Source organism: Alosa alosa, chromosome 13 (genome assembly GCF_017589495.1).
Source record: "Alosa alosa isolate M-15738 ecotype Scorff River chromosome 13, AALO_Geno_1.1, whole genome shotgun sequence".
Lineage (NCBI taxonomy): Eukaryota > Metazoa > Chordata > Actinopteri > Clupeiformes > Clupeidae > Alosa > Alosa alosa.
Window position 1 is genome coordinate 13,035,904 of NC_063201.1, and position 26,593 is coordinate 13,062,496.

Below are 26,593 nucleotides of genomic sequence, written 5' to 3' on the forward strand. Positions count from 1 at the left end.
CAATTAATCTAACTTTAACAGAAATGTGCATTCATATTTACATTCATGTTCATTTTGATAATGTAATAGGATACATTTGCAATTCACAGATCACATCACTATGTGACACTGGGTATTGAAGGCTATCACCCAAGTTCTCCTGACGTTGACTCATGCATAAAGTTTATTTGAGGGTGTGACTATAGGCATACCACTGGTGTCTCCGCGGCCTGTGTTTTCTTTAACCCCATGTTCTATTTCGTAAAAGGTCTCTACTTGGGTGTCTCCTTTCCGATTGGGGATAGTTGGTTGTGGGTTGTAGTTGGAAGTAGGCAAAGGGATGCTGATGGAAAAGCACACATTAAAAAAAATAATAATAATTCAAATAGATCAGGAGTTGCTAGTCAGGTGCAGTAGGCTGCCTACTGAACATGTGCAAAGTATTTTTCACAATTTTCTGAGGGTTTGTTGAGTCAAAACATGAAGTCTAGTTTTGAGCAGATTAAATAAAAATAGTTCACTACTATTTTAGGCTTGTTGATTTAGATGTCAGAATACTACTGTATAAAATGGAATAAATATATGCATGCCACAACCAACATAGCTTTTTAGCACAGGGCATAAGTCTCTCACTGGCACAAACAGATGAAATAGAAACTGGCTCTGAAACTATTATCATCTTACCTGTCTATTAGAACAATAGTCGGCTCTTGGTCTATCTCTTGCTCCAAATGCTGACACATCCATCGTTCAGATGGGACAGGATATATATTGATTCCCCCTGTGTAGCATAGAGACAAATATAAAAACATAGTTCCTTGTATTGCATATAAACCATAAATAAAATGTTCCATGTAAATAACAATACAAACAATAGTATTATACTTTAGTTCAAACAACAAATATATGTACAGTGCTCTCCACTATAGACCCCTTCAATGTTTGTAAACATCTAGCTTAGGTTGGGTGCGCGCGCAGCATGGGGTCAGAAAAATGGAACAGCTACAGTAATAGACCTGCATGTTGAGCTGTCAAGGTATGTACGGTCATTGTCACCCAAGGGCCGCGAACCGTACCTTAATAAATTAGTATTAGCTAATGGTAATTGTTTACCTGAGCTGATAACAGAATGGATAGACGACGTTAGCAAGTGGCCAGAGATTCATTAGCACGACGTATACGGCTATCTGGTTGACAAGCCCAGACACGCAAAAAAGAAGTATAAGTAGACATTTGTCTTTACACACACACAATTCAATGGAAATTGGGATGGAACGTTTTCTGACCCCGACATGTGCACACCTTTTCTGTGACATGAACTGTGAAGGGTTCCCAATCCTTATCAACTGGAACTGTGACAAACTTGCCTAGATAAGGACCTAGCTTTACCCCCCCACCCCACACCCCTCCACACACACACACACACACAAACACACACGCACAGTGAGGATGCAAGAGGCAAAACATTCCATAAGGATTACTCTTGGATTAGCATTTTTGGGTCACCCAGTCTCCAAAATATATTGGCCCATTGCGAAGGCATACAAGGAAAAAGGCCTTTCCTGTCATTTATTTTTAAATTTAAGGGCCTGTGGGACTTTTCTCCAAAGGCCATGGGAACATCTTTTGGTGCATGGACATGGACATTTTAAATTCAAATCCGTCTGCCTCTGCCCATACACTGAAAGTGGGTCATGATTGGATCATCAAGCAGATCTAAATTCCAGTGATCCAATGATCTAAAGTCCAGATCAGTCCTAGCTTTGTATCCTCCAGGTAAATGAGATATTATTAGGAGAAGATGGGTATCTGTTTTATTGGTAGGTATTTAAGGGAGCTTTTACAAAGTATTAAATACAGGGGTGCTAATAGTTGTTGTCCACATTTTTTGTTGAAAATATGTATTCCTTGAAAAAGTAGGCCTAGTCATTTGTTCAAGTTTTATAAATTGAAGTTGCACAGTTTCCTTACTCTTAAGGAAGCTCAGGAAGGTTCGCAAGAAGCGCATTGGCATATTCCTGCTCTCCTTGCTTCACCTCTCCCAGATGGACCATATGTTGCTCCAAGGGAGGCTGGCCAGCTCCTCCACTTGTGTGGTGTTAAAGTTGTCCCCAACAGTCAGAGTGAACAGCACCACACCCTGACATCTTGCTAATTTGGAGGCATATTCAAGCTGGGCTCTATCCCAGTAGCTTGTTTCCCCACCAATAATGGCTAGAACCATTCTGTTCCTCCGTGGCTTTGTGGCCGTTAGGAGGCCTCTGTTAATGACCCACTTCAATGCGTATCCCAGCCTGGAGGACCCACCAAGCTGCTGCATGCTCTGGAAAATGTGGCTTTTCATTGAACTGCTGTCCTGAAATCTCATAAAATCAAACTCCTGTTGGACAGGAACTTGTCCTGCTGTGGGTCTGTATGCGCTAGAGACTTGATACAGGGCAACTCTGGCCTGATTATCAGACCTGGATGGCTGGCTGCTCACAGCGATCTGCTCTAGCACTGAACCCAGGAGCTCCTTCACACCCCCGTAGTGGTCTGCTTGCACAAAATGTGACCCGTCCACTAACACAGCTAGATCCAGGTCTACTTGGATAGGAGTTGGAGCCTGGTTCACACTGGAACAGCTTGATGCTCTTTTGCACGGATCTGGAATGAGTTAAAACAAATCACAAACTATAAGCCATTCAAATAATCCTAGTTTGGTTACAATATATTTCTATACTATCACTGAAGCTTTCCTTTTGAAATCTAATTAAAATTTCATACCTGCCATATTGCAGATGTAAACATATCTAAATGTATACTGTGCACTCAGATGAGTAAACAGTACATAAAACAATCTTGGTAATGTAAATTATATAGAGAGACAAATTCCAGCTATTTTTGACAGACAGTCGCATATAGCTTTTGAAAAGTACATTCACTATTTGAGAAACATCCATATTAACTTATTATAAACTGACCTAATATAAATACATGCATGCATACTTATGAGACCATTAGGAAAAATGATTATGATATGATTGCATACCATAGCATATTATACACTTTTGAACCTCACTCAACTGTGGTTTCAGTTCTTGACCACTCCCCATTAGCTTCACTATAAAGCTTCGGGTTTCATCAGCCTGTGTAGCAACAGAGAGTGCTTGGTTACTAACACACACAGATGTTGACCAAACATTTTTTGAAAATGTACATATTCAAGCAACATAAGTTATGAGAGTGCACTGTACACTGGTTGCAGACCAATTTAGGAAGGTTTGCAGTCTATCATAAACACCAATGCATGAATCTATTGAGTTACCAAACCTTGTGATCAAAATGCAACGCATTATGGGGTTAAAGGGCAGCTAAGCAGCCAACATTCAATGTGTAGCTTTGTGCTTCTACAACATACATGTAATGCCAGGAAAACTGTGATTTTGACATTTTAGCCTAGCCCCGAATACGTTGGATCTGACAAACGTTTTAATTGGTCCAAATTCCCATCCGATCTGTTGTGTAGTTTGAGCAGGTTTGTGATTTCTGATTAGAGGATATCACAATCACTGGACCATCTTTGGTTTGATCTGAGTGTATATTTGGAATGTCAGAAAAATGTTGTTGTTTGTCTTGCAGTGTGAGCACAACAATTGTGTCCCATTAAAATATGTAGTGTTAGTTACCATATTGTATGAGACTAAAAAAATGCTCTGTCTGACCTACATAAGAAGACCTCTCATAACAAGGATTCACAATTGTTTCCCATTACCTCTAAAGCATGTAAGACATTAGGGGCATTCCTGAAGGAGATGACAGCAGGGTGAATGTGGTGGGCTTTGAATTCCAGGACAGCAGTGTTAATTGCCTTGATATCCTGGGAGGCTCCATTGGTGACGAAGACAGCCACCTTCCGCATGAGCAGACTCTTTCGTGTGCGTTTAAAGACATGTCTGGCCACGAAGCGCATGGCTGTCCCAATGTTGCGGCGGTTTGAGGTGCGTTCCAGGGCAATGTTATTCACCTCTTCGATGAGGTGCTTCTTACGATGGTAGTCTGAGAACCGGACCAGGTACTTCACACTGGAGCTGAAGGACACAATTGCCACCCTGGCGCCCCTAGGGCAGTTGCTCTCAGCAATGGACATGTCCTCCAGTAAGTGATGGACAATGGCGCGCATCCTTTCAAACACCTCAGGGGTCACATCCTCAGACATGTCGAGGGCTATCACCAGCTCAGTGGGGTAGGCTGGGCAGTCTTCATGACCTGACGATAAAAAGAATAAGAACCATACAAAATTATACAACATGCTTACCCAACCCCACTTCCACTCATGCCATATTGCTGGAATACAGTACGAAGGTCGTATCCATTGGCACTTGTGAACATAACATAACATAACATAACATAACATAACATAACATAACATAACATAACAACATGCATAAAATGGAGACCGACAAGTTTTCAACAAAATTCAATACATTTAAGTCGTCTAAAATCTGATAACAAATCACACAAGCATGGTGAAGACAAGCAGCACGGATTATAAGGGAATAGAATGAAAGCCTCTACAGTAGAACAACCTGTCCAACTTCCTAGGTGTGATCAAAGAAGCAAACTAAGCTCATGTACCAGCCTAAAGGCTGTTGCCCTGCCAATGCATGTTCTAAATATTTGTTGATGAAAGATGATTTGTCAAAGTAATAGATCAATCTGCAGTGGTATATCTTGACTTTAGGCTTAGATAGGATTTGGAAAGGGTGAGGTAAGCGCTTTGATAAATTAAAGTGTTAACGTCAGTTCTGGCCAGGCCATGGTAGTCAAGAAGCTTGCCGCCCTCCCCTTCATCTCATTCATTCCTAATTGATCCAGGTGCATCCCCTCAGCCGATAATCTTTCTTCCCTAGCGACTGGCCACACAGATTCGGCACGCCTTTTAAATTCTACCCACTTCCTCTCAACCATATACAGCTCGGTTTTTGCTACCCACCGCCTCCCCTGCTCCACCTTGTCGTGTATGATGTGGCATGTTCTCTTGTCACATCGCTTGGCTCTGTTCATGGGGGGAATATTTATCTCTCCCTGTCCTGCTGGGTTGAGAATTCCCTAAACTGCTGCTGCCCCCTGACTTAATGCTTTTCCATGGTGCTCATGGAAATAGGGGGGTTCCTCTGAACAGAGCTATACCGCCAAATGTAATTCATAATTTACAATAAAGAAATTTCATTCAGAATCTTCTCTTGTGTTTCTTGACTAAAATGGTTCTGACAGAAATTTGGTTTATTGAATAGGTATGGATTGCTAAAATGCGATAGAGGAATATGTAATTCTAATCCTTAATCAAAAGGCATTCCTTAGGTGGTATGCTTGTCACTCACTTCTCAAGTCACCTCTCCTATAAATTACAGCACTTGTGATAACAAAGGGTTTGACTCACTTACCCATAGAACAAGCTGTTGAAAGAAGAAAAAGTCACAAACAATTAGTCAACACTTTGCCAAATCTTTAAAATATGAAGTATAAAATGTTATGGAATACAGAAAGCAATGCTTAAATTCAGTAGATATGAAAAAAAAACAATGTGGTTTAAAGGTACAGTCAGTGATTTTGGCAAAATATTGTTGACATTTGAACTCATGAATTCACACAATGGACAGCTGGAAGACTTGACTGCACATTTTATGGGAAATGGAGCTATAATTTATTTGTATACTGATACAGTACAATAAATAAAAATGAAAACATACCGCAGTTGTCGCGCACATAGTTGACTAGCTCACAGTCCTACAAGATATAGCATTTACATGTTAGATGTGGTGCAAACTCATCAATGTAAACCAAGGTAAGTGAATGACCAAGGGGGAAAAGAGCGTACACTCATCTGTCTGGGTCCTGAAGCTCCTCTGGGGCCCTGAAAAGTAAACAGCACACTTCCATTCTGACCTAGTTTATGCATTTAGGCAACACTCACTGAGAGGACACAATGCAGCTGGAAATCTTATAAGCAGGATCAACTACTGGCGAAATGAGGAATTGCAGCCTAATCACTAATCAGTATTACTGTAAAACAAATCAGTAGTTAGATGTACCACATAGCGGTACAAAATATGACCGCCTTTCAGTCCTGCACATTCTCTCTGCAAAAATAAATCACGCTGGTCAATTTGTCTCCATCTCCTACTCCATCCCCTACTCTTGCAACTTTTGTGTATGTAAATGAGTGTGTGCATGTGTGTGTTTGCTTTTGTATATGTGTCCTCGTCTGTGTGTGTGTTTGCTTGTGAGTGTGTGTGTGTTTATGTGTGTGTTTTTTTCGTGCGTGTGTGTCTGTGCGTTTGTGTTGTGTGTGTGTGTGTGTGTGTGTGTGTGTGTGTGTTTGTGCATGCTTGTAGAAAAGCAACCCTTCACTCAACACCTCCATCTACAGGCCGATTGGTGTACAGTCACTAAATGTACACATAAATTAATGTATTGTATGGCACCCCATAAACACCCCATAAAATAAAAACAAATCTAACGTACCCTGTGTCCAGCTAGTCCTGGAGTTCCGGGTTCACCCTGTGGACCATCCCTACCGGATTTGCCCTGATGTAGTGGGTTATAGTTAAATTTTACATAGAACATGATAATATCTTAATAATAATACAAATAATAATAAACATTATTGGACTGGATACAAAACACCTCACCCCTTGTCCCCAGCTTCCTTTGCTTCCAGGACCTCCACTTTGACCTTTTGCACCATGCTCTCCCTATGGGGTGAACACAAAAAAATTAAATATGTTTTACTCTGCTCTTTGAGTCTACTACTAATTGTTTGGTGATAAGTAAGTATGTATTAGGACTTACTTGTAGTCCTGGATAGCCTGGATAACCTTGCTGTCCCTTTAAAAGATTGCATTGATACATACATTTTATATTACCACAGATATTCATAACACATCACCTCAATGGTATTCAGAAAGAAATGTATTTAATAAATAGTCCTAAATAAATAAAACAATATATATATACAAACTGCATTTGGTTGTACCATGTCATATATTATACTTGGAACATGTTTGTCTTACATCCTACAAAGTTTGGGCTGGCTATGAATAATACTCTTCAAAACATAGTTTCCAAACATGGCTTCCCAGATAATTTGTCTTTAGGCTGTCAAACTTAAGTAATATTAAGAGCTGAAAAGAAATGAAGACATGAACAGAAATATTTTATAGTCCATGCTTTTGGGACCCATGATATAGGTTTGAATAAAATCTGAGACGGTGCAGCAACAACCTTATCTGATTTGATATGGAATTACCCATTTATCTTCTTTTTAAAAAATATTATTATTTTTTATTTATCATTTATTTATCCAGGAAGGTCCCATGGAGATACAATATCTCTTCTGGCGGGGAGTCCTACTCATTATTTACCTTTGATCCTTTTGGTCCAGGGAATCCATAGCCATCTCTACCATCCTGTCCCTAAAAGTAGTAGTTATGATATCCATACAATTAGTCAGTAATTTATATGTTGCATTTTTGTTTCTTGCCTCTTAACATGAAACACAATTTCATGATTAGCTTTATGTTTCCCACTGCCTGCCTCTGGTGTTTGTACAGTCATGACTCTGATTCTGACTCTGACAAAGTGGGCTAGACTGAGCCATACACTATTCCAGCTGATCAGCATTCTGTAAGGAATAATGGCCACCAAGGTGTCCCGTTATACGGAATTAATGGACGAGACAGAGGCAAGGGTTCCTCCGCCAAGTCCATTAATTCTGTATAACGGGACACCTCGAAGGCCGTTATCCTGCTTATCACTCAGTTGCCACTATAGGCAATGGGCTTGCCTTTAAAGCATGCAAAGGAAACTAACGGTTCAGTTTAAAAATAAGCTGACTTCTTCAGTTTGTTGTCCTACTTTCTTTGGTCCTGACAGTGATTGAGCATTGAGTGGGCATTTACATGTAGGTTGTCTACAGTTGATTAAATTTTTCCTTAGCCTAATTCCAGGCTCAACCGCTGTTCACCATTCAATGAGTAGCATTAAGAAGGAACGGTGATTTAGCTTTTTTTTTTTACCAGATCTACGTCACACTGTTGGTGTCTTGTTATTCAGAATTAATAGCCACCCTGCAGCCAATCAGAAAATGGTATTTCTTCTCTCTGTGTGATAAAGCTAGTTAACACATGGCTTCAGGAACACAAAATAGAGATAAATAATTGCAGTGGCTGTTGAGGTCAAATAGGAGCAGCCTTCTGCCAGGATTGCAGAGTGTATCTTTAAGTGTGAGAATTCTGAAAATAGACAAACCTGGGGTCCTCTAGGGCCGACTGATCCAATGTCTCCTTTAACTCCAGGTTCTCCTGGTTGACCCTAGACAGAGACGCAGCAAAATATGAGGGCTAAAGTTAACAAACTAGACTTGACAGTGGAGCTCTGAGGACGATAAAAAACATGGGAATATTTTAGTAAGCAGCGTAGGTGTGAGTATGAATGGATGGCAATGCATTTGACTAACCTTATGCCCTTTCTGACCTGGACTTCCTCTGTGTCCAATGTGACCTGTAGATCCTCGTGGTCCCTACACAACAGTATTGCACTAATTTGTGGTGATAGTGATTTTGTCCCCACCTTTCATTTACTATGGTTCACCTTGTGTGATCACTCCTTCACAGATTTGTGAATATATACTGCCCTGTAGGCATAAACTCAGATTTACTGAAAATATGGTGATTACTGTTGACACATTTCTGTTTTTGTGTTGAAATATGCTCTCTGTGATCTAGACTGGTTTTCTAAGAGTGACTTACCTGAAGACCAGGTACACCAGGTAACCCTATTGGTCCTGGATGACCCATGGGGCCCTTGTTTCCCTGAAAAGAGATTTAATTGATTAGAACATTTCTGAAAATGTGACCAAAGCATTTCATGTTTTATATCTATTTAGTCATTCAGAAAAACTGAAAGGTATTATTTTATTGAAGTCAGCATAAGGCATCCTGGACATCCAGTACAACCGAAAGCCGGAGACATTTCATGGCACATTATTTTTTAAACTATACAGTATGCTTTATTTCTTTTGGCTTCAGTCTGTGATTCTGGAGGTTATTTGATATTTGCCAATGATTTTTTCAGTGCTTACAGAATGAGCAGCTAAGAGACAATATGGAGCAATTTGGTAAATTATTTAAAATAATAATAATAATAATAATAATAATAATTGGATTGTGTTTACTGTGCCATGTAAACATAGCCAAAAGGAACGCTATCTAGGATGCCTAATATATGGTGCACGATGAGACACTCGAGGGGATGGTGGAAGTGATACCGGGGGTCCTTTCAGCCCAAAGTGGCCCAGATGTCCATGATCTCCAGGATCCCCACGCGATCCCTGTAATAACATGAGCATGAATGCCAAATATGAATTGAGATAAATATAAATGTTTATAGAAATATTACAAATATCTAACCTTACATATGAGTTCAAAGTTGATTATTTATTATATTACACTGTCCAAACGAAACATTGTGGCTTGGTCGATGTTCTAATGACTGCAGACTATGATACACTATGGGACTTACTGTATAAAAATCATGTTATGAGATTAACACATTCATATCCATTCAGCTACACAAGAGGCACCATATGCCTTGTGGACATGTGAAACCCAAAATCACAGTGTCCACCTGTGTGTTACGGTGGAATTAATGAAACATCTGTTGCTTTGGACTTGTTGAAATGATACAGTGTTGCATTTCCAACATCAGGTGAGGTAAGATTCAAACTAGATGTACCGCATAGCGGTACAAAATATGACCGCCGCTCAGTCCTGTACATCCGTTCCGCGAAAATAAATCACACTTCAATTTGTCTCCATATTTTACTCCATCCCCCACTCTTGAAACTTTTGTGTATGCTTGTTTGGCATGCCTGAGTGTGTGTGTGCGGCTGCACAGAAAGTAGCCTACTGGTGCTGAAAAGGTGAATAGATTGTAGAATAGCCAAAGAAGATGTAGCATTGTTATAAAACCTTTAAAATCTCTAAACAATCACAAGTAGGGCAGTTCATCACAGTTCATCCATTGCAACTGGATTGAAAGGTCACTTACACCTGTAGGCTACATTGTATTTGGGAAAAGCAAAAGGTATCAGCATAATGTTATTTATTTATTTATTTATTTATTTATAAACAAAAACATCTCTGTCAGTTCCATGCCGTTTTCAACAGCTATCACAAACAAAGGTCATTTTTGGATGGATGGATTTTTTGAGAATGTTTCTTCTTTTACATAAGATTTTAGTAATCTTTAGTTCATGTAATACTTTATTGTCAATGCACAAATTTAGTAACAGTAGTCTGAAACGTTATTGTTAATGCACAAATTAAGTAACAGTAGTCTGAAACGAAATGCTGTTTTACATCTAACCAGTGGTGCAAATAACTGACATGTGCAAATGGAACTTGATGAAATGTGTCGCTAGACTGTTCATACATATTTTAACGGGCCAAAGTTGAAGAGCTGTTGTCCGTTATTGTTCGTGCAGATATAGGCTGATTAATGTTACCTTGCATTGTGTAACTGAGGTCCATGGCTAGTCTGGCTTTCACCAAACCAAGCTCAATCTTTTAAGAAATCAAAAAATAAATAAATAGCGCTCTGGCTATTCTAAATGCAAAAATGCATCAGGGAGTTATGACAAAACTGTAACTAACAAACTAGATCCTAATAGAAAGTTGTTAGCTTCCCTAAGCTACAGGTAGGCTTATAAGGTAGGCCTGTTTACAACATAAATTGTCAATAGGCTATGCTGGCGACACAAATAAAATCTCCTTTGGAAACCAATGGCTTACGCCTTACAGTATCAAGCGGACTTAAACTGCCATATCGTGGCGAAAAGTTGTAATAAAATTCACGCAGCTCCATGAGTCAAGGAAAGCGCGAATGAAGTAGCCACTAAATGGGACCCACTACCATAGACAGTAAAAGAAAGCCCACTACACAGTAGCTTAAAGTGTGTTGCTAAAGCAGCCATAATGAAATGAAGGTGTCATTGTTTGGATACTTCACACACACGTGCTTTTTAATTTCACAGACTACAACTACCAAGCTGGAATCAAAGCACATCGATTCCCCTCTCACACCCTGCACGCACTTAAAACAAAATAAACAGGCGTCTCAGTCTCACGCATGTATAGGCCAAACTGTATCAGACCAGTGTAACGTTGGTAAATCTTCCATTGCACAGAATATTTTTTGTAGCACGTGCAACAAATGACAGTCGAAAGATACAATTACAGTGCTGCTATCAATTTGCTTGGTATAACCGCATTTATAGTTTTCTACAAATGCAATCAATCAAATTGGCCTCCATCACTCAACCAACGCTAACGGTAACATTACCTAGGTCCTTATTGATAATAAGATTAACGTACCTGCAGTAAAAACCAAGCATGTCCGATAAACATCCTCAGATTTATTTCGGCTTCAAGAAGAAATGGGAATTACATTTCATGTGAACATCATCCTATTCTTATTAGACGTTCTCTGCGGTAGCCTAAACCAGTGTTTCTCAAACTTTTTCAGACCAAGGACCACTTAACCAGTAAAAAAAACCTCACGGACCACCTAGCTAGTTGATCAGCTGGAGACTTCGCTCACTGCCTTGCACAACAGACAGACTGAGGAAGTAATTTGTCCCCAGGGCCATTGAACTGTTCAATGCTTCACTTAAGGGAAGAGGAGAGATAGACTTCTCTGCATAGTCTGTCTGCCTCTTAACCCCCTCTTAACCCCCTTGCTTACTGTGTCAGAGGATTCATATGATTTAAATTGGCATAGCCTACATAGGCAGTGTTGCAGAACTGTTTTGGATTTACATACAAGTTGGTTCAATATTGCAAACAACTCATCTACTGTATATTATGTTTTACCACGTCTGCCCGCGGACCACTTGGGATAGCTTGCGGACCACCAGTGGTCCCCGGACCACACTTTGAGAAACACTGGCCTAAACTACAGTCCTTGTAGGAAGCGTCCATTGTTTTTCCAACCCACTTTTAACTTCCAACAAAATTACGTCTCACTGCAACGATGCGCCATATAGTGGACAAACGACTACTTATCGCCAATACTGGAAATGCAGCCATGATGATGAATATTTATTTTGACTTTCTTTTAATCCTACTGAATTTGTAATTATGTATCGGCCGTTCTAATACCGATAGTATGTGGGTGCCTGTGTGTGTGTGCATGTGTATATGTGTGCACCGCCATCTACAGGCCAATGAGTGTACAGTCACTAAATGTACACATAACCTAATTTTTTTTAGACGAAACTTGGCATACCCCCAGAGAATGCCAGGTCAATCATACACATACAATTTGGTGCAGTTCTGAACATCTTAACTGAAGATAGGGGCGATTAAAGCAGAATAATATTGCATTTTCATTTTTTACCGGGGGGGTGCAAATCACAAATGAGTGATTATGGGCCAGGTTGATGTGGGCCCTTGAGACCAACATACCATAAAAGATTCTTCATCCTCAGTGCCACGGTTCAGGTAGTTATTTAGGAAAAACTGCTTTTTTTGCGGTTCGGTGGGCCCAGCACGGGGAGTGGCCCCGGGCCCGAAACGAAAATGTTTCCGTAAAAGTCTAGTGGGGCTACATACCCACCAAATTTCATGTGCCCCGTGGTTCGTGTGGTATCGTTGACCAAAAATTCAGGAAGTAGATGACGGGGAAAAAAAAAAAAAAAAATTGACAATCCCTATATGAAGGCTAGCTTCGCTTAGCTGGGCGGTCATAATTACCTTAATGCCTGGGGGACCTCTTCTACCTGCAGGGCCCTTAAAAACAGGAAAGAAAACACAATCATGCCAGGGAAGGGGGAAATTATGTGAATTATGTATTTTAATAAGAGAGTATATGGATATACCAGGTTTCCAGGATCTCCTGGTCTTCCTGCTAAACCATCCTGTCCTGTATCTCCCTGCAAGAGGAGCAGAAAGCTTAGTACAGGCATTCTTTAACAAAAGCAGCACACCTACTGTATGTTCATTGCCATCTGTCTGCCCCACACACTGAAGTCTTATTAACTGCATATTATCATATTGATATGATACGTTTGTGATACTTGACTTAGTTCAATTTTCTACTAACCTGTCTTCCTCTGTTTCCTTGTTGTCCCTTTTGGCCAGCAAAGATGTTGCCTGCACCAGGTTCTCCCTGAACAGATGCACAATTAACACATTTTTGAAAAATGCAACACAATGAACTGAACTGTCTTAAGTAGCCCTATATCAGATCACAAACCTTTAACCTTACAATATACAGTACATTTACATAAAACTAGATTATTTAGACAATTTGTGTATTATATCAGAAACTTTATTTATATTTCCTTGTCAAGGATTGCATGCTGATTCATTTTCTATATAAGCTGCATGAGAAAATCCTTAAATCCTTTCGAGTTGTTACCAGAAACCAAATGAGTAATAATGCTGACATTAATACTTACTGTATCTCCTTTTCGACCATGCTGTCCTTCTATTCCAGGCACTCCTTTAATGCCTTGTCGACCCTTGAACACACATGACGATGATAGATTACCGAAGGTGATCAAGCCTCTTTCAACAAAGGGGCCAGATTTATGACTTGTATTTAGTGTTAATGAAATCATACTAATTGGATGTTGTGATCGCCTAAGTTGGTCAACTAAGATAATTAACTAATGAGTAACCAAGTGTAACTGTAATAGGCAAATAATCATTGTTCAGATGTCAATAAAACTTATTTGGAGCAATTTGGTAAAAAAAAAAAAAAAAAAAAAAAAAATATATATAATAATTGGCTTGTGTTTACTGTGCCATGTAAACATAGCCAAAAGGAACACTATCTAGGATGCCTAATATATGGTGCACGATGACACTCGAGGTGATGGTGGAAGTGATACTGGGGGTCCTTTCAGCCCAAAGTGTCAAGGTACAACTAGAGGTACAACCCAAGTTAAGTGTATGTTACAAATAGAAAACCAGTTAGAGAGAGACTTTACTGGGCTGCCAGGCTCTCCTCTGTCTCCAGGAACACCAGCCACACCAGTTTCACCCTGTGAAGAATAAAAATCAAAAAGTTAATCTATAAACTTCAAATGTCAAAATTGTTGTTCATATAAATAACCAGTGAGAGATCACAAGTATTCATCAGTCACTCATTACAAGTGTAGCTATATGCTGTATTCCTAACAAAAATGCAAGGGAGGCCTAGCAGAAATGCAAGGGATGCCAAACAACTAAATTCCGAAAGGTTAAATAGACAATTTGCATTTTGTATTAGCAGATGCTGTCAAAGTAAAATAATCTGTTTTTTCCCCTCTGTTCTTGACATATCAGAAAATATCTGTTGCTGAGCCCTCATTGATGAACTGGCAGAGTTGTGAACTGGCAGAAAAAAAGGGTCTGCTTAATGTAAATGTAATCGAGCTCCTTAAGATGTACATCCTTGCTGGCCTAGCATGCAGGTAATTGTGCATTCTATTTTGCAAAACCATTTGAAGCTCTTCAAACATTTCTATGTAAATTGCAGAGTTAGTCTGTGAATTGGTGTATTACTACAAGTAATTGTGAGGGATAATTTGAAAACACAGACAAGGAAGAGAGAAAATGACCTGTTCACCATGAACTCCATCCAGGCCATGTTCACCATCTTCTCCCTATCAAACATGATTGGTACACATTGAACATATTCCAGTATGTCATATTCCAGTACAACAGTCAATGCTCCACTTATCACAGTGGTTGTATGTCAAATATACTCTATATGCAATAGTTTTTTTTATAGAAACCAAGAAATTAAGTAAATCAATTATATAATAAAAAATGTACTTAAAAATAGTTTGTTTACCACATCACCATTGTACCCTCTTGTGCCCTGAAAAATCCATACATCATATATATATATAAATATATTTAAAAAAAGCATGCTTATTGAAATGTCTTAAAATTATCCAGTCAGTGTACTCCTACCTTGTGACCTCTTATGCCTCGGCAACCTGCATCTCCTTGAATCCCAGTTTGACCTGGAGGTCCTCTATATCCCTGAAATAAGGAGGTTGTATGTGGTTCAACATTTGGCCTTTACATGGGTACATGACTACTGGATGCCTACACAATGTTATGATTTGATGGAGGGATGTCTTCATACGTGTCAGTTCCCTGACACTCAATACAAAGTCTCTGCAAACACTCTGACTCTGAGCAACTATATCTTTCAGGGAAAACCAGGCTCTTAAAGCTGCAGTTGGCAAGTCTGACAGATTGAGGGGACTTAGCCAATATTGTGAATGTTTACAACTCTCATGCCCCTCCCCCACTACCACTGAGCACCCTCACATCGAGTTGGTGTTTGTCAGTGTGCACCAGACTGCACCAGAATGATTGACAGTCAGATCTCACATAGCCCTGCTCTGATTGGACCAGAAGAACCGGGAGCTCTGGATTTTTGCAAAACAAATAACATGCTAGGTGGAGGTAGAAGTGTGTTTTTTTTCTAAAACCGGCTGATTTATGTTGTTCTGTCAGAGCATAGTGTCGGTTTCAAGTGAATATGATCAAAAAAATCTTGCCAACTGCAGCTTTAAAGAAATTGAGGTTACTGTGCAGAGAAGTAAAGTGAGGATCACACACACACACACACATCATGAGGGAAATGGAGAGAGCTAAGTTAAATTGGAACTTTACCCTCTCACCATCTCTGATGCATAAGCATCTGTAGCATTCTCTATTGATATATTGAAACTTACAGAACCGCCCTCTTCTCCAGGATATCCTTCATGACCCTTTGGCCCTGGATTGCCCTACTCAAACAGAATAGAAATTATTAAAACTTCAAATTAAACTCACAAAACATTATTTCAAATAAAATAAAAATGAAATAGAAATAGATACAGAAACTATGTAATATAAATGTAATACAAGTAATACACACGGAGCCTCTCAGTGTGTCCTTACCTTTTGGCCTGGCGGTCCTCGTGGTCCTCGCATTCCGTCTGGACCACTGCACTTACACATCACACCACAGCAAACCCTCTCAGTAGCTGTGTCCTAAAGAGGTGCAGGCAGAAAATGGAATGTAATTTGAGGCAAAAAGTCAAGGAGGAATGAATTGAAGGTCAAAAATATTCAGATGTAACTTTTACTAAAACTTGAGTTTCTTCAGTTGGTCTTTTAAAAGCCAAATAAAGACAATCAAGGCCTGTTGTATTAAATGGTGTACTCTGAATTAAAGTTGATCCGGTGACGTGGCTTACTATTTCTTTCCGTATGCCTTCTTCTATATTATACATCCTGATGGAAAAGGGCTTCTTGTATCCAAAACTTCCCCCAAACTCAAGCATCTGAAGCTCATGGGTATTTTGAGCTCCCTCCAAAGCCACTGTTACCAGTGCACTTACTCCTGCAATGCACATTATTAGGGTAACATTATTTAATTTGGTAACACTTTACTTGACAGTATCGACATAATAGTGACATGACACTGTCATGAACGTGTCATAAACAAGTCATAAACGTTTATGACATAACGCTTCTGTTATAGAGTACCGAAGCCACTGCGTAGCGTTGTCAAGGCAGCAATTTCACTGGAACTAAACAAATCAATCTAACCATAGTAATCATGGCTTTCTTAATCTATTTCAATGATTTTACGTTTTTAAGACGTTAGTATATTTTTTCTTACACTGTAGGAATCACCTACTACCATATATATTCATACCAACACAATCAAATTTGTGACTACAGAGTTTTATTTTAGCATGAGTTTCCTCGGAGCCCCTAAGGGGACATGATCAAAAAAAATCTAAAGTTTAGTTTCATGTGCTCACCTGAAACTTTCATGTGCTCACGTGAAAGTTTCATGTGTAAGACTTTTATGCGTGAAAGTTTCATGTGCTCACAACTTTCATGTGTAAAGGTTTCGCGTGAAACTTTCATAATGCGCATGAAAGTTTCACGTGAAGGTTTCACGTGCGCACATAAAAGTTTCAGGTGAGCACATGAAAGTTTCACGTGAGCACATGAAACTAAACTTTAGATTATTTTTTGCTCATGTCCCCTTAGGGGCTCCGTATAAAAGAGACCTGCATGTAACTTGACAGCATGCAGTTAAAATCCTTAAATTCACATTCATTGAAACTGACAACTGAAACTGACAAAATTCACTTCGATAATTTAATTGGTCAGAATGTTGTTTGCTGTTCGATAATTCGCCTGAGTTTATTGTTTTCTGTTGAAGGACCCAACGTGCAGGAAGAGGAAGGAACGCATGTGTCTTTGAAATAATGAACTAGCCGGCAAGAAGCCAAACAGCAATAGGCCTACTGTCCTACCTACCGTTTCTGTAATATAAACAAATAAAAATTTGTTGCAGTGTTAAATTGCAAACTTCTAGCCTGTCAACCCTTGAAATACAGAACTACTTAGCTAGCCACCAAACATCGATGTCTCTTACCTAAAGGAACGTCACCTATTACCAACCGCCCCGTATTTCCAACCTCTTACGTGTTTGCTTGATATTCATTTCTATACAAACCAAGACGGCAGATTCCTACAGAAACGCAAGCACCCACACCATAAGTATATCTAAATTAACTATGTACCAAAAATGTTTACATTTTACTGTGACTCAAAGAGCTACAGTGTTGTAACTGTAAGGCTGTGTGTGTACACAATTTAAGCCACTTCGAAAGTTTGTTTAGATCCAGTGATTCTGCCGTCATTGAAACGGAACGTCACACGTAGGTACTTTATTAAGTGACATTCGGTTTTTGTCATAACAAGTTAGGGTTAGGGTTAAGGTTAGGATTATGGATAGAGGTTAGGGTTAGGGTTCATGTGTCATGACAGGGTCATGTGTTCATGACAGTGTCATGTCACTCTTATGTCGATACTGTCAAGTTGTCTGTTCTGGTATCCCCTTGGCATCATTTCAAAAAGCAACAAGCAGCCACATGTTTTATAAAATATTTTTCAGTGTTTGATTTTGACAAATTCTGTAAACCCTAAATACAGTAGGCTATATTCCGTATGACACTGAACCGTTTCTATATGACATAAACAGTGAAAAAAATGTTTTGAATGGATGACGGTGGTCTGTTTGACACTGCTATCTCAAATATATGCATTTCTATATCCTACCACTTCTCCTTAGATGGCTTAATTCCAATTCCAGTTTCTCCACTGGCTCATCAAGCCCATCAGAGAAAATAATCAGCACCTGAAACATAATAAAGACAAGTACTCCATTCACTTATCACAACTGAATATTGCTCTAACTTAAAGTCGGAGAGTGAGTAGTACATTGCAACGAAACACCTGACAGTTAAGTTTTGTGTGAAGATTTTTTTCCTCCGTGGAATCCAGAGCTGGAAACAAAATAATTTAAAAAGACATAGGGTCCTTTTTTAAGCATTTAAACCAACACCAAAGCACTTTTCCTCTGTCGCACGCACAATATTTGTTTATCCAGCACTGGCTTTGCTAATAACGATGTCCACAGACAAGGTAGAGTATGTTTCATGATTGTATTAAAGGAACACTAGGCAAGCCTGATGCTTTTTTCTCTACGAAGCTCCCTCTAGCGCATGTACGTGTTGATACGTGTGTGTGCCCTCGCTAGGTCTGAAGCTCTTTTCCTTTTCATTGCATCTTCCGTCAAGGGTTTTCGCTGTTTCTTCGCCGGCTCTGCCCTTATACACACGTTTGCAACAACCGCTAATGTTTCGTTAGCCTGCCTCTGTGCTGGGGATGCAGGATGTAAACTGATCCTGCTTCTCGCGATGTCTGAGACTTTGTGAGACTGAAGGTCGGTGGGTACGATACACCGAACTTGCAAGTGGGATATTCTTCCTACAGGCAGTAGCGGTGGGCGAGAGAGTCTTCATTTGCCCTGTATTGAATCATTTAACCATATACGACTTACGAAGATGATTAATTAACACGAAAACGTTGCCTAGTGTCCCTTTAAAGTATGATGTATTGCAACATCAGAAGCAAATCAAATATGTAGTTTCTTATGTCTCATTCCATCGAACTACAGATCTGCCAAACTTACTGTAGTGTGTTTATAGCCGATAGAGGGCCCCGAAGTGAATGCAGAAGTGCCGTTCACCCTGTTACAAGTTGATGAAATACTGAAACGATTTTGGAAACATTATTTTAAGGTACAAAAAACTCTTTGGTGTTGCTTTAAGCGTGTGATCTGAAAAACATCATTGTTTAAATGCATTTAGGGTGTGTCCATATCCACTTTTGGTATTTTGACAGCGGGATAAATTATCGGATTTCTGGCAGTTGGTTTAAAATTGTTGTAGGCCTACTTTACGTTTCTTGATTAATCATGGGTGTGTTTTGGGTGTAGCAATAAACCAATGAGAGTGGCATCTCACATTTCTTTTAACAACTAGAAGTACTTGCACTCACATAAATACATCTCTGCACCCGCCTAGGCAATGATGACTCCGTCAGTCACAAACTAGCAAAGACACTTGTGTCCCGCCTGGCGCCAACCATAATGTAGGCTTTGTGTGAAGTTTCATAACAAGTAGCCATGTAATAAGCAGGCTAATGTGTAGTTCACTAGTGTTGGAAAGTAAATCCCCTCAGGACGAAGCAAAACTAAGCAAATTCTGTTTTCCTGGTTGGGATTTATTATCCTACGCAGACCAATCATTATCCCTTGCATAAATGTACAGTATATGTATACGTAAAATATAATATAGGCCTATCTGCCAACTAGAAGTCTTGATGCTCACCTTCACTTTAGCTGCTGAATCTTTGAAAACTTTTTCAAAAGATTTCAACAACGGTGTGTTGAAGACACTGTCCTTATTTATCACTATGTCTGTCACTTTTTTGACAACATCTGAGTTGTACTCCTGAAATGGGAAGTAATCCAGCTCCTTTCCCTCTTCATTCACCAGATTGAAGGCAATCTTTGTCTTGATGATGCTATTAGGAGCGCAACATATGTTATCCAGAGAAGATATTTTGTTGATTATCTTGGGCAGTTGTTGCTTTAACTGGAATGGTCCCAAGACGAGAGGGAGGTTAATTTGCCTTCTGGCATAATCAAATCCAATGGCAATGTCCACATTACATCCTATGGAAAACACAGAAGCAGTGCATGTTTTTTTTTAAATAATGGTATAAAACTATGTGCAGAAGATGACTGGCATATGCCTGTCGTGAAGGTGAGATAGGACTAAACTGTGAGTTTAGCTAGCAAAATTCACCATATGATCAAAAATATTTGTACCAATTATAATACTTGATTTAAATCCATTTTATTATTCACAGTATTATATTATTAATGCAGGGGGTAAATAGGTTAAATCACCTTGATAATTAGGCTACTGCTGGTTCCAGATTGATCTTTTAGGACATGTTAGAGTAGCCTACTACAGTATGCCTGTTGGCAACCACTCTGAGTAGTCAAAGGCGATTCAAAACGAGTCAGAAAGGTCGAAATCGTCAAAATGTCGGTGTCCACCACTCTAGTTCATCCAAAACAAACCAGGAAAGGGACTCAAAGTGCTAAATACCGGAATTTTCCTTTAAACTGGCTGGCAGACACCTTACAAATATAACCTCAGACTTATTTGCTGGTTACGGTAACTAGGTCAATGGATTTTACTGTCTATTTCTCAATACTTTTTACAAAATCTAAGCAAGAAAATGGCAAACAAATAAGATTAAAATTTTAGCATGACAGTCTGGGTTTGCAGACACAGGCGACACCGAACTTCGAAGCCACACAACCCCTAGCGTTATTGCACCGCAATGCAAAGCAACCCAACGCAGAACTATGAACGGGTCACGATGCCGAGTGATGGCGTAGCTACGCAGTGGTTTTGACGCAGAAGCATGTTTCAGCCTTAATACCCATAGGGGCAGAACTACAAGGCCAAGAATGCTTTGCGGAGTTGGAGAGAAAGGTGCAGAGGAAAAGAAAAAAATAGGCTTATCGTTGTTGCTGCTGGTGATGAATAAACATCGCTTTTCAGTTCAGTTGTACATGAATTCTTTGTATACTACTACCCAGAAAACCTCCTCCTGAAGATATCAAGGTTTACATTAACTTGGCTGTTCTTTCCTCACTCTACCATAGTAGATCTCCCATGCAAATACCTTCAGAAATTGGCAAAAGATCTTACCTGGGTCTAGGTCTGGGTTTATGTTTGGGTCATCAGATCGTGGGCAGAACGTGCCAACCAGCGTTGGCAGCATCTTTGTAAGTTCTTCATATGCTTTAATTGGAAAATACCTATCTTGACTGCCAGCAATCTTGAGGAGCTGATCAGTTTGAACTCTACCCACTCCGATCACAAACACATCTATTTTATCGGCTCGAAGATCATCAGTAGCAGCTTCAACATCTTCATCTGTCTCTCCATCTGTAATTAACAGTAGGGTTTGGCGGACACCCATGCTTCTGCGACTGCCATGTTCAGTCTTGAAGAATTCCTGAATGAATTTTAGTCCTGGAACAATTTTCATGCCTTCTCGAAGTTGCTTTATACCATCTATCGCTCTAATAACAGCTGTCCCATTCTCATACTCATTAAGGTAGAATTCCTTTTGTTGATAAGTGCTGAACTGAGCAACCCCAACTTGTAGAAAGCTTGAACTAATGTTAAAGGATTTCACCATGTCCATCATGAACTTCTTCATTATTGAGAAGTGTGAATCAGCGATGCTTTCTGAGCCATCCACCAGCATGACCAGATCCATTTTACAGTCTGGGGGAGAGAGACCATTTAAGAGAGCATTCTTATTCACTCAAAACCTCTGACAGAATATTGCATGATTTAAGTCACTTTCTAAGAGCAAAAGAGGGCTTGCCGTGGCTTACTACAGTATATGGGCTTCAGCACCATACAAGTTTTACATTCAAATATTGTAGTTTTATTATGATGTCTTCATGTGAGGAGGCTGTTATTTACTACAGATAGGATACCAAAGAGCTGTTATTAACTCTTACCTGCTTTGTTGACGTTACAGATTTCTTGGGTAATTCTTCTGTCTAATACCTCCAAGGCATTAAAATCATCCACATAGAACACCCTGTCATGGTTGTTGGTCATAGTTAACAGATGATTCCGTAACTGTTTATTCCCGATCTGCTTTACTCCAATTCCAAATATACTGATTCCGTCGTTTCTCAGTTTTGCAGATGTTTCTTCCAATTGTTGAGCATCGCTTGCCTCTTCATTTGTGATGATTATGAGAAACTTGTGCCCCCGTTTATTACTTTGGACACCATTAAAGTACTTCAGAGAGTACCTCAGTGCTCTGCTTGTGTACGTGTCACCACGTGAAGGCCTTAGACGTGATATGGCTTGTCTCAGCTCTTTTTTGGTTTCATATTGATTCAAAGCAAACTGGATTTGTGGTTCAGTGGAGTAGACAATGCCCCCAATGCGCACATGGTTTTCTCCAATAGAGGAACTGTTCACAATAGATGACATGAGGTGTTGCATACTCTGAAACTGTTCATGGCTGACACTCTGTGAACCATCTACAAGGAAGATTATGTCTGCCATATCGATTTGACATCCTGAAAAAAAATGAAGCAGGAATACATTGGTGGCATTATTGGTGGCACTAGTGTCTGACAACCATCTTTCTGACAGCCCTCTTTTAGAGATGACTAAGTTCAGTCATTAGGAATTTTTCAAAATAACAAGCAGTGGTTATCCAGAGTTTGTCAATGCCTATTGTTGTTCTATGGAAGCTCTGAGCTCCAGTCAAAAGTCATTAAATGTATGCCATGCTGGTTCAGATAGACCAAGGTAGCACTCTATTGTTAATTGTAGAATAGATGCTCCTAATCCGCAAAAACTACAACCACTAAACACTATAAATCCAAATTATATAGCAAATGTATAAAATTATATAGCAAATGTATAAAATTGTTTACCATCCTTAACACTGAGTGTGTCCCAGATTCAATTATGGCTTTTATTTCTTGTGTTATCTGCATAAAATTTTGTCCCACAGTCTTAGACATCGAGGATTCTTTTAAAGATTTTTTAAAAGGTATTTTTTGTCTAAACATTTAAGCTTTTTATGTAAAGTAAATAAAGTGATATAATCTGATACAAGGTCAGCTTAATGGCTGAAATCTAAACATTTTTATTCTCAAAAATAGTATACTAGTTAGTTACCCTATATAAAATAAATTTTCCTTGTTTACCTTGGATGCACTAAAGCAAAAATAACACTAAAGAACATTCAAGACTATAAGAAGATATGGAGTCAAAATGCAACAAATGAGCTGTAATGTCAGTTGGGCACTTAACCTTGTGAGGCTTGAGTTATTTGACCTTTGGCCTCCTCCACGGTGGTGCACAGCACCTGGACGATGTTCTGAGAGATGCCCTGAAGAGCACTGAAGTCAGAGACGCTGTACACATGCTGGTCATGAGGCTCATTACCAATCTTTCTCAACTGTTCCGCATCTGCATCTTTTATCCCGATAGCATACAGTATGATTCCCCGGCGCCTCAGGTCATCTGCGTGTGGCTCCACGTCATCTTGTGATCTACCGTCTGTGATGACAACAGCAATCTGCGGTACCCCCTGTCTCGCTCGACTCCCTGCTTGCTCAGTAAATTGCTCCTTGAGAATGAAATCTAGTCCTAAACCAGTCATGGTGCTACCCCCTTTGTAAGGCAATTTCTTGATAGACGCGATAATCTCTTGTTTATGTTGATAGGTGTTCAGGAGAAACTCTGTCTGTGGGAAGGTGCTATACTGTACTAAGCCAATGCGGACTTGATCAGGACTGACACTAAAACTGTCAAGCAGAGTGTGGAGGAAAGTCTGGACCTGCTGGAAGTTTTTTTCCCCAATACTCCAGGAGCCATCAACCAGGAATACAATGTCAGCCACAGCCTCCTGTGTACATACTGGAAGAATGAGGAGAATCGGATAATACATATTGATGTAATAAAATCTCGGCTGAATTAGTTGTGATGCATGCCGTCTTTTATTTAAGTGAAGCCTTGACATTGTAATTGCAGTTTTCCGTGCACTGCAAACACCCTTTTATCTTATAAAAAGAACCAACCTTTTTGTTCTGCTGCACAGACAGAGACATATGACCCAATCAGTACGATGACCAGAAGTAGTGCCATTTTTTCAACGCATCCTGAAATATGAACATTGTAAAGATGGAAATGACTGTATTTCTTTTGTGATTTTATAGCATTACCTGAGATGCTTTTGGAAATTCTGCAAGATTTTTTTCATGATGTTCTAAAATACTCTGACAAACCTTAAGGAAAACACAGGTTGGTTTTATGGCTGTGCTTTTAATATTCATACATACATCATTGCATACTTGACTTTGCTCTGATTGGTCAACATCTTAAGGCATCTTCCAGGTGTATCACTAGATTGCCTATTGCCAGGGCTCCATCTTATTGATTCAGATTGCTATGGACTGTCCAGGGTAGGGCTGTCGAGTAAATCCAGTGGGGGTTATTTTGAGTGCATGTACTTGTCTAATTGGGTTGTGGTCTATGACCATTTCCTTTCTAAGGCCATTACAGGCAGGGAAGGAAACAGTACACTCTGATAAGCCTGCTACGTCTCCTAGTCACATTTACATATCTTGTGTCCATGAAACCGGCCCTTTTTCTTCCACAAATATTCAATTCAGTCCATGATTGCATGATACCGGGACAGTTTTGGGTGTCGTAGAGTACAGTTTAAGGGCGGTGAGATATAATGATTATATGATCAGCTGCATGTTTAGTGCATTTAATGTATTATGAGAAGATACAGCATGCTATGAATTGACCATTGTTTAAGCTATGAACTCTACAGTCCAACAGTGTCATAATGTTTTTTAGACATACACTCACGCCACTCATATTTGCTTGATTTAGGGTGGAAATAGGAATAAGAATTGTTCCAAAACAAGATAATACATCAGAAAACATTTCCAGTTTTTTGATAAGAGCAACAAAAGCTACGTAGATCAGTTGTTGTTTTGACCATCACTTGCTGCAGTGTCTTTCCTGAACAAAGTAATCCTTTCATATGAAAACCCTTTCATATAGAAAACAAAGGTCACTAACACCAAATTGTGATGCCTTTCCAAATTGTTATGGAATTTACTTCACCATGCACCATTAAATTGTCTTGATTTGAGGTGTACTAAAAGATCACATAAATGCGGTATACTTACATCAGAGCCATGCAGAGTCAAGGAAAGATCACCTATCTTGTTCCACTGCCTCAGATAATATGCTGCCCTGGCAGATCCTGAGATTTGTGAGGGTGTGCCCAAAATTCCTACTGGAGTGTCCTAGCTCATTACATTTTTTCTTCTGTACAGTGCACACAGAAACACACACACCGTTCTTGGCTACTGGCTACATGGCCATTGGTGAAAAAATATATGTTTATCAGAATTGACCATAATCAATCCAAAATGACCAGACATGACTACAAACAGTATGAGCTCAAATGCCTTAGGTCGGAGTTACCTTAAGGTACATAAGTGACTTTCCAAACTTTCCAATAAATCTTTAACAACATCGGCCCTAAGTACATGTCACAGTTTGAGGTCTGACATACTAACAACAAAAACACCAATATTGTTGACTCATAATTAGTGCCACAGTTTATAAATTATTAGATTGCATTTTACTTTGGTAGTTTTGAAACTCAGACTTGAAATAGTTTTTGAAACTCAATTCTCAGGAGGGAGTCCATTGGTGTGGAGAAAAAGAGCAGAAGGTTTGGTCTCCCATCGTCCGGAAACATGTGGATGAAATGTGTTGAGGGTTCATGGATGGTGATGAGGTTTCTCATATAGACCCTTTCAAGAGAGTTCCATTATCAGCATCATAGTTGGCCCCACAAGACTTCCGTTTTAACATTCCATTTGTTATCTTAATGCAGACGAAGTAGATTGGGGCCCAAATAGAACGTTCAAGCATTGTTTTTGTTTTTATTGTTGAAAGGGTCCATAGGGCTTTGACCCCCAATTACACATGATACTTAGGGATGTAACAATATCAAAATCTCACAATGTGATAATACCTCGGTAACAAGTCCACGGTACGATATTTCTGGGAACTGGGAAATGACCTGGGTCGGACTCAAACCCGGTTCTTTGTGGGCACGTGGACCCGAGCATGGTATATGGACACAGCAACCCCCCCAGGATTGACTTCTTAAAGAGTTAGATGACAACTGCTGTTTTAAAATGAATGCCTAGAGAGGTACCTCCCTGCTCAGGAGTAATCTGTTGATGTGAACAGTAAGAAACTAGTAAGAATAGTAAGCATTCTATAATCATAGACTTTTCATAAATCATAATGTAAGCTTTATAGCTTTGGTATTTATTAATTGAAGACTTGATGCAAAGAAGTTGATGAACACCATTTTGTGGAATAATTAATGACGTCACTCTGTTTCTTCAGCTGAAATAGCCAGATTAGCTCTCTGAATGCTCTTCAAGACTGGGACACTCTGAAATTGTCCTTAAAATATGGGTGCTGTTGCAATTGTGTTTTGTTTATTGCTCTGAAAACTCGGAGTGGCAGTTAACAAACACA

General features: G+C 39.5%; 1 protein-coding gene across 1 annotated transcript in view; it reads right to left on the minus strand.

Annotated features, from left to right (window-relative positions):
• Positions 1-671: 671 nt before the first annotated feature.
• The window catches only part of LOC125305771 (collagen alpha-6(VI) chain-like), a 57,605-nt gene continuing 31,683 nt past the window's right edge, over positions 672-26,593 (minus strand). Inside the window, 33 exon segments of the mRNA XM_048260712.1 lie at positions 672-760; positions 1,951-2,625; positions 3,011-3,107; positions 3,734-4,227; positions 5,406-5,417; positions 5,712-5,748; positions 5,840-5,875; positions 6,487-6,549; positions 6,654-6,716; positions 6,814-6,849; positions 7,386-7,436; positions 8,272-8,334; positions 8,480-8,542; positions 8,772-8,834; positions 9,290-9,352; positions 12,777-12,812; positions 12,902-12,955; positions 13,126-13,191; positions 13,484-13,546; positions 14,018-14,071; positions 14,630-14,674; positions 14,866-14,892; positions 14,988-15,059; positions 15,764-15,817; positions 15,972-16,064; positions 16,271-16,416; positions 18,156-18,234; positions 19,772-20,118; positions 21,173-21,757; positions 22,000-22,575; positions 23,321-23,929; positions 24,091-24,171; positions 24,288-24,297. Of these exon segments, the coding sequence (XP_048116669.1) occupies positions 2,012-2,625; positions 3,011-3,107; positions 3,734-4,227; positions 5,406-5,417; positions 5,712-5,748; positions 5,840-5,875; positions 6,487-6,549; positions 6,654-6,716; positions 6,814-6,849; positions 7,386-7,436; positions 8,272-8,334; positions 8,480-8,542; positions 8,772-8,834; positions 9,290-9,352; positions 12,777-12,812; positions 12,902-12,955; positions 13,126-13,191; positions 13,484-13,546; positions 14,018-14,071; positions 14,630-14,674; positions 14,866-14,892; positions 14,988-15,059; positions 15,764-15,817; positions 15,972-16,064; positions 16,271-16,416; positions 18,156-18,234; positions 19,772-20,118; positions 21,173-21,757; positions 22,000-22,575; positions 23,321-23,929; positions 24,091-24,171; positions 24,288-24,297 (4,752 nt within the window). The 3' untranslated portion in view covers positions 672-760; positions 1,951-2,011.